At 45.9% G+C, this 13,547-nt stretch overlaps 1 protein-coding gene across 2 annotated transcripts in view; it reads left to right on the top strand.

Moving 5' to 3' along the window:
• The window catches only part of PPP2R5D (protein phosphatase 2 regulatory subunit B'delta), a 60,232-nt gene that overhangs the window by 26,396 nt on the left and 20,289 nt on the right, over positions 1–13,547 (top strand). For both annotated transcript variants that reach the window (XM_081188589.1, XM_081188588.1), the window contains exons 4-10: positions 2,457–2,656; positions 3,478–3,588; positions 6,654–6,746; positions 7,982–8,112; positions 8,752–8,811; positions 10,571–10,679; positions 12,425–12,478. In XM_081188589.1, the coding sequence (XP_081044715.1) occupies positions 2,457–2,656; positions 3,478–3,588; positions 6,654–6,746; positions 7,982–8,112; positions 8,752–8,811; positions 10,571–10,679; positions 12,425–12,478 (758 nt within the window). The remainder of the gene's footprint in view (positions 1–2,456; positions 2,657–3,477; positions 3,589–6,653; positions 6,747–7,981; positions 8,113–8,751; positions 8,812–10,570; positions 10,680–12,424; positions 12,479–13,547) is intronic.

The raw sequence follows: 13,547 nt of genomic DNA, 5'->3' as shown, positions 1-13,547 counted from the left end.
TGGTTTGATTCCATAACAGATCTGGTCATACTTTTAATTCCTCCATCAACCCACGGTGACATACACCATGACTCTTTTAAGTTAGGCTACCAGATGTCACCGTGAACATGCTTACAACAGCAGTAGTATGGGCAGAAAGCCATTCAATAGAAATACTTATCCAAAGAAGGGAGTCCATCACGTTCCGAGACTTTCAGAACAGCCCGTACCCTTTCTGCTGTTAATCAGAATCGCCTTATGCCTACCAGGCAGCGGCTAGTTAGCCTGCGTGACACCCGGGAAGGTTTCTACAGGTACAAACAGGACTGATTCAGCTGTGAGTCATGCTGGTTTAAGCAGCTGCAGTGCTGAAAGGAAAGCAACTCCTGAGTCTGGGGAAGGCATCACGCTGCATGACAATGCTAAGGAACACCACCGCAGTTATTCTCCCTTCAGGTGAGGGGAAGAGCCAGGAGATTCTGCCATCACGTTGCAGATTCAGCAGCAAGGAAGCCCAGCTCTCCTACTTGGAATCAAGTCATGGAAAGGAAGTAGCTTTGCATATTGAGAAGTCAGAGAGTGGAGAGCGTGAAGGACACAGATACTGGGTATTGGCAAACCTGGGCATATCTGGTATATTTGTGTTGCCTTCACACAGTGTTAGAAACCCAGGTATATAATCAAATTGCCAAATGGCACCTTAAACCTAGGATATGGTTGCTACAGTGGAATGTCTAGGTGTCATTTCCCCCCAGTGAATTTGATGATGATGATGATGATGAATTTCATACCTATATTGCTTTATATTTTAAAGCAGCTTGCAACACATTAAAACATCAAATAAAACAATACAGAGTAAAACAAATTCAAGCTTTAAGGAAATCTGAAGTAATCCATCCATGGAAGGTGGGTTTCCCCAAAGCTTCATAATTTGACAACTTCCAGCGTGAATAGGGCAGGTTTAATTTAGCATTGTCTCTCTACTGCCCTTCTTGCTTCAAACACTTTGGGGTGCTTTTTTTTTTTGCCTCTCCACACTGTGCAGATCTCTCTCACTACGTTCCAGGACATTGCGCTACATTACAAATGGTGTGTCATGGGATTGCACGTCATGGAAGGATCACAAGTTTGTGTACCCAAAATATTTAGAGGAATTAAAAGACCTGAATTAGATACTCTGCTGCATCTCAAATGTAATAAAAGAAAGCTTTGATTCCTTGGTTAAGTGGAGGAAGGATTTGAAGGATATGGAAGGAGGGAAGACTGCTCAAGGCGCAGGGAGTGGAATGGGAAAGACGGCCCCTTGGCTGGTTGCTGTTGAAAACAGTATTTTAGATTACGGTAGATAAATATTTTGGTCTGACCCAACAGAACACTTCTTATGTTAGTGGGGGAAAAATGTGTGTGTGTGTGTGTGTGTGTGTGTGTGTGTGTAAATATCCAAAGTACTTCACGCATGTTACCTCTATAGTTGTTACAACAGCCTTGCGAGGTAGGTCATTGTCGTTGTAATACCATATTACAGGATTGGGAGAGGCTGGGGTTGAGAGAGAGAGAGGGAGCAGGTTGCTTGAGGTCCTACAGTGGTTCATAGCAAAGGTGCATTGAAAACTTGGACCTGCTGCTCATTATTTCACTTACTCCAGTCTCTCTCAGTGAGTTTGCGCAGAGCAGAAGGACCATAAAGGGATGCAAGGGAGGCAAGAGAAAGGATAGCAATCCATCCCATTTTGATGTCAGGTGCTCCAAGTACTTCTTCACACAGAGCACGGTGTGGAAGTCGCTCCTGCAGGATTAGACAAATTAACGGAGGGTAAGTCTATCAGCAGGGACGCGGGTGGCGCTGTGGGTTAAACCACAGAGCCTAGGACTTGCCAATCAGAAGGTCAGCGGTTCGAATCCCCGCGATGGGGTGAGCTACCGTTGCTCAGTCCCTGCTCCTGCCAACCTAGCAGTTCGAAAGCACGTCAAAGTGCAAGTAGATCAATAGGTACCGCTGTGGTGGGAAGGTAAACGGCGTTTCTGTGCGCTGCTCTTGTTCGCCAAAAGCGGCTTAGTCATGCTGGCCACATGACCTGGAAGCTGTACGCCAGCTCCCTCAGCCATTAAAACGAGATGAGCGCCACAACCCCAGAGTCGGTCACAACTGGACCTAATAGTCGGGGGTCCCTTTACCCTTTACTTTTAAGGCTATCAGCGACTACTAGCCACAATGACACTTGTTCCATCTCCACTGTTGAAGCCAGCATGCCTCCGAATGCCAGTTTCTAGCATTCACCAATGAGGACATTGCTTTTGCACTCAGGTCCCGCTTGTGGGTTTCATGTAAGCATCCGATTGGCTACCGTGAGAATAGGATGCTGGAGTAGGCGGGTCTTTTGCCATCTGCCAGGCTCTTTCTTGGTCCTTCGGCTCAGCTGATGAGCTGCAGTGGAAGAAGAGAACTCCCCTTTTTTGCCCTCTCTCTCTCTCCTCAGATGCACCTCCTCACGAACGGGAAGAGCTCTTTATACAGAAGCTGCGACAATGCTGCGTCCTCTTCGACTTTGTCTCTGACCCGCTCAGTGACTTGAAGTTCAAAGAGGTGAAGCGAGCGGGCCTCAACGAGATGGTGGAATACATCACACACAACCGGGATGTTGTCACAGAGGCCATTTACCCCGAAGCTGTTATCATGGTAAGGGCTGAGCTTATGGCTGGGTGGTGCTTCGGGCGGTGACATCTCTTAAACACTCCAAAGTCAAGAAATGCGTGTTCTGTACTTCCAGGCTGAAAGGGGTTAATAGTGTGAGAGGTTGTGGGTACCAAAATGTGCACGGGATGCAGAGTGGGATTCTGTACAAAGCTCGTCATTTCGATTGGTGTTATACAAAATGTGTTGGGTGCCTGGCCCTCCTAATAAAGCGGCACTGCGTTAAACTTGTGATCATCATCTGAGGCCCTTCTTCTTGGTGTGCCTCCTCCATGAGAGGCCCTGAACATATGAACAGGCCTTTTTTGCTGTGGCTCCCTGTTTGTGGAATGCTCTCCCCAGGGAGGCTTGCCTGGCGCCTTCACTACATAGCTTTTTTTTTTAAGCGTTTATTAATTTCCCAACAAGAACATCTAATTAACATATCAAATCAAGTCAAATCCAATAAAAATAAAAAAACTAAAATAAAAAGTCCAATTGTCTTCCAAATTGTAATCTTATTTTTGTTTACTTCCCACGGTCTGACTTCGAAGGCGTTTCCCACATCATAGTCCTGCGTCTTATCTTCACTGCATATCTTTAGGCACCCGGCGGAAACATTTCTCTTCTCCCAGACCTTTGGCTAATTAAACAAGCTTCAGACTGCTTGAACTTGGTGTGTGTGTGGGGGGGTATTGTTTTGTTTGTCAACTATGATATATATTGTTGTGTTTTTTAATATTGTAATTTTTTTGTTTATTAATAAACAATAACAGCAATAACTTCTCAACTTTGCCAACTTCTCAACTTCCTTATCGCATCTTCAGTTTTCAGTAAATCTCTTCCGTACGCTTCCCCCGTCGTCCAATCCTACGGGAGCAGAATTTGACCCTGAGGAAGATGAACCTACGCTAGAAGCTGCTTGGCCACACCTCCAGGTAAAACTATATAAAATTTGGTCGCATCCGGACCCTGTAATCATCATCTGAGTCCCTTCCCCTTGCGCTACCCTCCATGGAAGGTCAGAGCATGGCAACACAAGAAATGGCCTTTCCAGTGGTGGCTCCCCTCTTGTGGAATGCTCTTCCCAGGGAGGCACACCTGGCACCATCATAAATTTACCTTGAGGTGCTAGACAAAATCCTTTCCCCCCTTCTGCCCAGGCCTTTGACTTGTAATTATATGCAGCCTCCGTCAGTGGGTGAGTTGCTTTAGTCCTGTCTTTTAAAAATGTGAGCGAGTTTTAGATTTTTCAATTTCGTTTTTATGCTTGTTTTAATGTATGTGTCGCTCACTTATGTGGATCTGCTTGAGTTCCATTTGTAAAAAAGGAAAAAAGTGACTAATAAATTTAGTAAATAATCATAATTTAAATCTTGCTTTTCGTACATGATGGAACTCAAGGCTTCTAGCAGAGTTCCTAGTCGGTCTCCTATGCAGGACAGATTACAGCTACTCACCTCTGCCCTCAGCACAGTTGCTGCATCATATTCATTTACACCCTGCCCTACTTGGTCTCTTTCTCGGGTCGTTGGAGAACCAGTGACTAGCTTATATGTGAAATGAGCAGCTACTTGGCATAAGCTCCTAGGAGCTGAAAGAGGGAACAGGAGAGAGCATGCTGATTTTTCCCCAGACAGAGGAGTTTGGATTTGATATCCCTCTTCATCACTACCCGAAGGAGTCTCAAAGCGGCTAACATTCTCCTTTCCCTTCCTCCCCCACAACAAACACTCTGTGAGGTGAGTGGGGCTGAGAGACTTCAGAGAAGTGTGACTGGCCCAAGGTCACCCAGCAGCTGCATATGGAGGAGCAGGGAATCGAACCCGGTTCACCAGATTACGAGTCCACTGCTCTTAACCACTACACCACACTGGCTCTAAGTTCAAAGTGGTTTTCCTCCACCAGCCATTGCTGTTTAAACATTTTGTGGCTAGGAGGTGGGGCCCATGGAGGTTGCTGCCTCTGAGATGTCCTGGTCACCTTGGCTTTTGCTAGGGCTGTAGCTCAGTGCTGGAGCAATGCTTTGCATGCAAAAGGTCCCAGGTGGAATCTCCAGCAGCTGCAAATAAGTCTGTGGAAGACTCTCACCTGAAACGCTGGAGAGCAGCAGCCAGCTGGTGCTGGGCTCAATGGACCAAGGTTTAGCATAAGGCAACTTCTTCTTTTCTTTTTTTATAAATATTTTTATTGAACAAATTTAACAAATCAAATTATAAATCAATATAACCAATTAAATCCCCCCTTTCCCCCCTCCCTCCCTCCCTCTCCCACCCTCCAAAGACTTCCCTCAGCTCCCCTCTCTGATTTGTTTATACATATTATTCTCTGCATGTTGTAAAATTGTACATAGCATTGCCTTATCTGTCATATGTTCTACTAATAAATTTGTGGATGTTTATTCAAAACCTGCCAAGGAGTTCAAATCATTTTGTTGTCTTTTTAAATAGTTTGTAAAAAGTTCCCATTCTTCCTTGAAGTCACGGTTGTCTTTCTCACGTAGTTTATATGTTAACTTTGCCAACTCCGCATAGCTCATCCATTTTTCTTGCCATTGTTCTTTCGTTGGGATTTCCTCATTCTTCCATCCTTGTGCTAACAAGACTCTTGCCGCTGTTGTAGCATACATAAATAACTTCTTTGTTTTTCTTAGCAGGTCTTGTCCGAAAATCCATAACAAATATGCTTCTGGTTTTTTTACAAACGTCATTTTGAACTTTTTTTTCCAATTTGTTATATATCATCTCCCAATTTTTTTTAACTTCTCTACATTCCCACCACATATGATACAAAGCACCTTCTTTTTCTTTAAATTTCCAACATGCATTTGACCTGGTTTTGTACATTTTTTTTGCCATTTTTACTGGTGTGATATACCATCTATACATCATTTTCATATAATTTTCTTTCAAAAGAGAACAGTCTGTAAATTTCAAGTCTACCTTCCTCAGCTTTTCCCAGTCCTCAAATTGTATATTATGTCCTATATCTTGTGCCCATTTAATCATAACTGATTTGATCTCCTCGTTTTTCTTTTCCCATTCTAACAGAATACTATATGCTTTCTTCAACAACAAGTTGGTGCTGGGCTTGAGGGACCAAGGTTTAGCATACAGCAACTTCTTAAGCTCTTGTGCAGTATGTTGATGAGACTTGAAACAGAATTATATAGTTGGAAGGGACCACGAGGGTCATTTAGTCCATCCCCCCCTCCTGCAATTTTGCCCAACAACAACCCTTAGATTAATAAGAGTCTCATCTTCTACCAACTGAGCTATCCCACGAGCACATTTGCTTCCAAATAAACCTGCATGGCTCCCACTGCTGGTCCCTTTGTATTGCTGTGGAAGGGCCTCTCCAACCAGCATAATAATGTACGTCTTTAATCACTGAATTAGGCTCCTGCTGAGATGAATTGTCTGCATTTCTGCAGTCTTCTTTCTCAGAGGTCCTGTGACATGACTGTTCTCCCGCTGGCAGGGAAAATAAAGATAAAAGCTTCCTCTAGAGACATCATTTTGGCTCCTCTTTCCTGTGCCAATCTGCTCTCGCATCTCTCTGATATTACATACTTCCTTTCTTTTTATTTAGCTTTTGCAAGGCAGGGAGAATCTTTCCCCATTCTGTCCTGTCTCCCATTCTGTCATCTCCTTTATCATTTAGAAGGACTGTCAAGCTAAAGCCATTCAATTCTTTAAAAAAAAGAAAAAAGAAAGCATTCCTCTTTCCATTCTGGAAATTATTTTCAGTTTCTGATACAATCTGCTAACTGCCAGGCACGAGGCCACACCCAAACCCAATGGATAATCTGTTTAATTTTTATTGTTGTCAGTGGGCTTTAACTGTTCTTCAAATAGGTTTGACCATTTTTTGTGGTTTAACTGGCTGAAGGGGCACAACTTCTGCATCCCTGTATTTGCAGCAGGTACACAATACGAATAACCAGTCTTATACTTACAAATAATCCTTTCCCTGTTTTTTCCTCTCCCCACTCCCTTCTTAGCTGGTTTATGAATTCTTTCTGAGGTTCCTGGAGTCCCCAGACTTCCAACCAAACATAGCCAAGAAATATATTGACCAGAAGTTTGTATTGTCAGTAAGTAACTGCAGCTTCCTCCTAACTTGGCATTTATTTCAAAGGATTTCTAAACTGCTTAATATTTAAAAATGGCATGGGGGCCGGTCAGGACAGGATAGAGAAGAGGTGGGGCCGACAGGTGACCTTGGGGAGGGAGCCAGGTGGCTGGGCAATCTCTCCCCAGGTTGAGGGAACCTATACTAGAAGCAAAACAGTGTAATTGGCAGGATCCAGTCTCATGGGTCAGGGGGGGAAATGGAACAAAGAGATATGGTTGGTACCCAGTTCACTCGTTCCGTTACCACAAGGATTTATGTTTGTGCAGTGGAACTTACCTCCCCTGCACACACAGACACATGCACATACACACCCTGTGCCCACCCCCAGAAACCTGCTCTGCAGGGTTGGGGGAGAAGATAATTCTTGCACTGATGGAACACTGACTTTAATTCTATGTTGATTTCCACTCTCAGTCCGCCATCTTGATTCAAAATGGCATCCAATTGCATCCAAGTGTAAACAAAAATACCCTGCTGCCTGATTTAATCAACCATCACATCAAATTTGGTTGTGATACCTTTGGAGGTGTCTAAATGCATAGCGAACAAATACTTGATTGTAGGATATATATCCACACCCGCCACACCCACCCACCCACAAAATGTTATATTATGTGATCACCTTTTGCTATATTACCTATGTATTAACAGATACTCTTCTCCATATTCCACCATTACATGAGGTATCATATATGGCAATACTGGAGAGAGTGCCTCTCTGTAGTGGTGCCTCTGTATAAGTCATATTTGGGGTAGATCTGTTGAAATGAAGAAGCGTGACTTAACGCCCATTTGTTTCAGCGGAGTTACTCTCTGAGTATGAGTTTGATCTCCTCGAGTCTGAGGGCAGAGAATCATTCCAGCTTCACGGGTTGGATCCTTATCAGGACCTGCCAGATCTGCAAAATTTGATAGTGTGGGGCAGAGCAGTCAGCTGGCATCACAAATGACATTAGGGCATTTAGTGCTTTGAAATCCCAAAGTCAAGACTTCAAAGCACTAGCAGGCAGCAAAAGAAGCCCCCTCCCCTTTTGTTCCAGCAGCTATTTCACTGCAAACAGTTGCTGAAATTAAGGGAAAAGCATGGACGAAGCACCAGTGCCCCTCCTTTGCGCCAGCAGAAGGTGGGGTAGGGAGAATCTGCTAGTGCTGGATTCGAGTGCACAAGAGAGTGATTAAATCCTCCATCTACAGCTGCTGGACCTGTTTGACAGTGAAGATCCCAGAGAGCGGGACTTTCTGAAGACTATTTTGCATAGGATTTATGGGAAATTCTTGGGCCTCCGAGCATATATAAGGCGGCAGATCAACAACATATTTTACAGGTAAATACTGGTTACTGGCAAGATTTAATCTATTGTGAATGTTTGTGTGTGTGGAGAATTCAATCCTAATTTGAGCGGTTGCACTGCATTTCCTTGGAGTTTCATTTAGTCCTCTTAACTCCAACAATGATCAGATAAATAGATGGAAGACCTATGAGTGACCGAGAACAGGAACAGGGAACCTGCAAACCTCCAGATGTTGTTGGATGACCCTTCCCAGCATCCTCAATCATTGGCCGTGCTGTCTGGGGAGTTTCTGATTCACAGGGCTGCAGGGAAGATTAGGTGTTATGGTACCTGATGGCAAGATCAGGGCAAGCGTCTCAGGGCCCATTGCAAGCCTATCCTTCCCTATTGCTCCCATTTGCTGCACCCTGTTTGCGCCATGCTTTCCCCCAGTCGTTGGAATTCCTTGTCCAGAAACATCCAGGCCTATTTGCCTTCCCCACTTTAGAAAGCAGAAAGAACACAGGGACTAAATCTATGCAGATGTGCTGTTTATGGCTACAGATTTCTTGCTCCCCTCCAGGGACAGAATGTGGAACATTTTGATTTTGGGGGTGGAGAGCGCTTACCAAGCCTCTGTCCTCATGAAGCCAGCCTGTGTTTTCTGCTTGACACTTGCTTCTCTCTACTCAGGTTTATCTATGAGACAGAGCACCATAACGGGATTGCAGAACTGCTAGAGATATTAGGGAGGTAAGGGGTACACCTTTTTCTTTATTATTCCCTCCCTGTTCTGTAGGGGGCTCATTGGCAGGAACAAGAATAATATTTTTATTATTTATATGCCGCTCATCTGATGGGGTTAACCAGCCACTCTGGGCAGATTCCAACAAAATATTAAAAACACAATAAAACACCAGCCATTAAAAGCTTCCCTATGCAGGGCTGCCTTCGGAAGTTTTCTAAAAAGTCATATGGTTAATTATCTCCTTGACATCTGACGGGAGGGTGTTCCACAGGGTGGAAGGGACGCGGGTGGTGCTGTGGTCTAAACCGCTGAGCCTCTTGGGCATACCGATGGGAAGGTTGGCGGTTCGAATCCCCGCAACGGGGTGAGCTCCCGTTGCTCTGTCCCAGCTCCTGCCAACCTAGCAGTTCGAAAGCACACCAGTGCAAGTACAGTGGTACCTCAGGTTACATACGCTTCAGGTTACAGACTCCGCTAACCCAGAAATAGTGTTTCAGGTTAAGAACTTTGCTTCAGGATGGGAACAGAAATCCTGCTCCGGCGGCGCAGCGGCAGCAGGAGGCCCCATTAGCTAAAGTGGTGCTTCAGGTTAAGAACAGTTTCAGGTTGAGAACTGACCTCCGGAACGAATTAAGTATTTAACCCGAGGTACCACTGTAGATAAATAGGTACCGCTGCAGCAGGAAGGTAAACAGTGTTTCCATGCGCTCTGGCTCCTGTCACAGTGTTCCGTTGTGCCAGAAGCAGTTTAGGCACGCTGGTCACATGACCCGGAAAGCTGTCTGTGGACAAATGCCAGCTCCCTTGGCCTGAAAAGCAAGATGAGCACTGCAACCCCATAGTCGCCTTTGACTGGACTTAACTGTCCAGGGGTCCTTTATCTTTTTACCTTTTACCACAGGGTGTGTGCCACTACTGAGAAGGCCCTCTGTCTGGTTCCCTATAACTTCACTTCTCGCAGTGGGGGAACTGCCAGAAGGCCCTCAGAGGTGGACCTCAGTGTCTGGGCTGGATGGTGTGGGTAGAGACACTCCTTCAGGGCCGAGACTGTTTAGGGCTTTAAAGGTCAGCACCAGCACTTTGAATTGTGCTCGGAAATGTGCTAGAAGCCAATATGGATCCTTTTGGACCGGTGTTATATGGTCCTGGCAGTGGCTTCCAGTCTAGCTGCTGCATTCTGGATTAGCTGTAGTTTCCAAGTCACCTTCAAAGGTAGCCCCATGTAGAGCATGTTGCAATAGTCCAAGTGGGAGATAACCAGGACATGTACCACTTAGACGAGACAATGCACAGCAGGTAGGGTCTCAGTTGGCATACCAGATGGGGCTGGTAGACACCCACCTTGGACACAAAATTAACCTGTGCTTCTATGGACAGCTGTCAGTCCAAAATGACCCGCAGGCTGCTCACCTGATCTTTTAGCAGCACAGTTACCCTATTCAGGACCAGGGAGTCCCCCACACCTGCCTGTCCCCCCGAGACAGTACTTCTGTCTTACCAGGATTCAACCTCAATAGGTGATTGCTGGCTAGGCCATCAAGTGAAATTTACACACACACACACATTTCTGCTTAGAGTCTTTCAAGAAAGCATGATATGAACCCTGGAGCTGGGTCCCTGAGAGCATTGCAGATGTTTCCTGCAGGATATCCTGACAGTGAGGCGCAGCAGCAAGGCAGGGGACTGGGAACTGCTCTGTGCACATACAAACATGCCCAGACAGTGCGAGTCTTGGATGTTTACTATTCTCTCCCTTCTCCTCAGTATAATCAATGGATTTGCTTTGCCCCTGAAGGAAGAGCACAAGATGTTCCTCATCCGGGTCTTGCTGCCGTTGCACAAAGTGAAATCTCTGAGCGTCTACCACCCCCAGGTAAGAAGCACGTTCAGTCGACGTGTGTTGTGCTCGCCGTAAAATGACAGGCAGGTTTAAGACCCTAAAAGGTGCCCTGCTGGATGATGTCAAAGGCCCATCTAGTCCAGCGTCCTATTCAGTAGCAGCACTCTCTCTACTTGGTTTCCCCAGCAGCTGGTATTGAGAGATTTTCTGTCTCTGAACCTGGGGTTGGCATACAGACATATCAATCATAGTGATAAACCTGTCAATTTGTAGTATTTTAAAATATATATATTTTAAAATACAATCGTATCCGGCCTTTCTTCCATCATGGAACCCACAGCGGCACGTACTTGTGGTCTTCCATACAGTTAGTGACCAAACACGGGTCTGCTTAGCTTCTGCAAGGTGGCGGACAAGTATGAATTTTATTATTTCGGTCACAGACCAGCTCCAGCCCACATACAATATCAAGGAAGTCATAAAACACGATAGGGATACATTTGAACTTGCAATTAGGTATAACAGGGACAATACAGATATAGCAACAGTTTAAAAATATATAAATTAAAACAGAGTCACTAACGTATAACCTAAAATTATCATTTAAGGCCTTAATCATTAAGATAGCACAGTTTGTTCTCTAAGTTTTATGGCAATCACACAGAATTTGGCTACCCTTAACGTGATCTCAGGATCCTTGTCCTCTACCAGGGATTTTAGACATTGAAGTTCGGATTCATTTGGAGATTTTTGCATAGCAGGGTTAATAAATGCCGAGCGTATAACCCCGTAGAAACGGCAGTGTAACAAGGCATGAGAGACGGTTTCTACCGCCATCGAGCTGCAGGGGCAGACTCGTTTCGTGGGTGGCGGACAAGAGGCATGGAACCTCTTGTCCGCAGGCCGTTCCCCACCCCCCAATCACGCTCATCTCTCCCATGCACCTGGCATGAGGTGTGGGGCAGGTGAGGACACAGCTACAGAGGAATAATCGGGAGCTTAAAGTGAGCTCCTGATCGTTCCTTTGCACATGGGGAGTTCCCTGAGAGTGAGGTCTCTGAAGGGGTGCTTCCACCCCAAATTTCATCTCTGCATACTGATACCAAAGGGGGCTCATTGTCAATGGTCTTCCAAGGTGGCTGCCCCCTTTCAGCTGGCAGGGTGGGGTTTAGGGGGTCTGGCTGGATCCTGTTCCCCATTCCTGCTCCAAACCATACTCTGGGACTCTAATCCCCTTCTAAAGCTGTTCAAGCCGCCTATTTTCAGTTGATGTACAAACATGGAAGTGGTGTGCTCTGACGACTTTCTCTTGGCGCGGAAATACAGTGGTACCTTGGGTTACATACACTTCAGTTTACATACACTTCAGGTTACAGACTCCGCTAACCCAGAAATAGTGCTTCAGGTTAAGAACTTTGCTTCAGGATGAGAACAGAAATGGTGCTCCGGCGGCGCGGCGGCAGCAGGAGGCCCCATTAGCTAAAGTGGTGCTTCAGGTTAAGAACAGTTTCAGGTTAAGTACGGACCTCCAGAACGAATTAAGTACTTAACCCGAGATACCACTGTAAATCTCACCAAGTTCTAGGGAACTGAACCCTTGTGTAATTGTGCACAGGCTTGCAGCATTGGATTTGTGGGCTTGGATGCAGCTGATTTGCATCTGTGCCATCTCATCGGAAGGCTGGTTATAAATACTTTCAGATACCACACAAGTTCTGCCTGCCTCTGCCGTTTCCATAGTGCCTGGAGTTCTGACTGTACTGTGCTCTTCCTTGCAGTTGGCATACTGTGTGGTGCAGTTCTTGGAGAAAGACAGCAGCCTGACCGAACCGGTAAGTGCTCCCTCTGGGTGGGGCTGCCTTGGAAGAATATTTGGAAACTTCGTATGGAAACCTCCCACTGCTGCTGTTCGGCCCTCTCTGCACTGTATGTTTAAAGCAGCCCCATACCACCTTAAGCAGTCATGACTTCTTCCCCCAAAGAATCCTGGGAACTATAGTTCGTTAAGCGTGCTGAGAGATGTTAGGAGACAGTAATCTCTGGAGGGGAAAAAGGCTTCTGAGACAATGGGTGGATTTAAAAGGTAAAGGGACTCCTGACCATTAGGTCCAGTCGCGGACAACTCTGGGGTTGCGGTGCTCATCTCGCTTTATTGGCCGAGGGAGCCAGTGTACAGTTTCTGGGTCATGTGGCCAGCATGATTAAGCCGCTTCTGGCGAACCAGAGCAGCGCACGGAAACGCCGTTTACCTTCCCGCCGGAGCGGTACCTATTTATCTACTTGCACTTTGATGTGCTTTTGAGCTGCTAGGTTGGCAGGAGCCCAGGGACCAAGGAACAGGAGCTCACCCCGTCGCGGGGATTCGAATCCCTAACCTTCTGATTGGCAAGCCCTAGGCTCAAAAAAGCGATTCAGTTAAATGCGTTGTAAATGTCATACAGGGAAATCCCGTTGGTGAAAGGCGGGACACCACAGCGCCATTTGGCGTCACAGTATTGTAATGCATATAGGGCGCTCCGTCTTTACAATTAAGAGTGCTGAGAGTTCTTAGGTGACCCCTATTCCCCCCACAGCACTACAATTCCCAGAATTCCCTGCCAAGAGGGATTGATTGTTAAACCACTCCTGGGATTTTAGCTCCGTAAGGGGAATAGGGGTCAACCTATGAGCTCTCAGCACCTGTAACCAAATGACACTTTCCAAGATTCTTTAGGGGGAAACCATGACTAATGACATACGACAACGCTTTAAATGCATGGTGCACATGCGGCCTTCGGAGATTTCTGTATACTAATAGCGGACTCATTCTCTGAGTGCCTTTCCTTACCTAGCCAAAAGGAGACCACGCTTACACAAAAGAGAATCGCCAGCAGGCTTTGGGAACACCCAGCGTTTGCTTGA

This window comes from Podarcis bocagei (genome assembly GCF_964188305.1).
Source record: "Podarcis bocagei genome assembly, chromosome: 3".
NCBI lineage: Eukaryota > Metazoa > Chordata > Lepidosauria > Squamata > Lacertidae > Podarcis > Podarcis bocagei.
The sequence above is the reverse complement of the archived record's forward strand: the minus strand, read 5'-3'. Positions and strand labels throughout refer to the sequence as shown.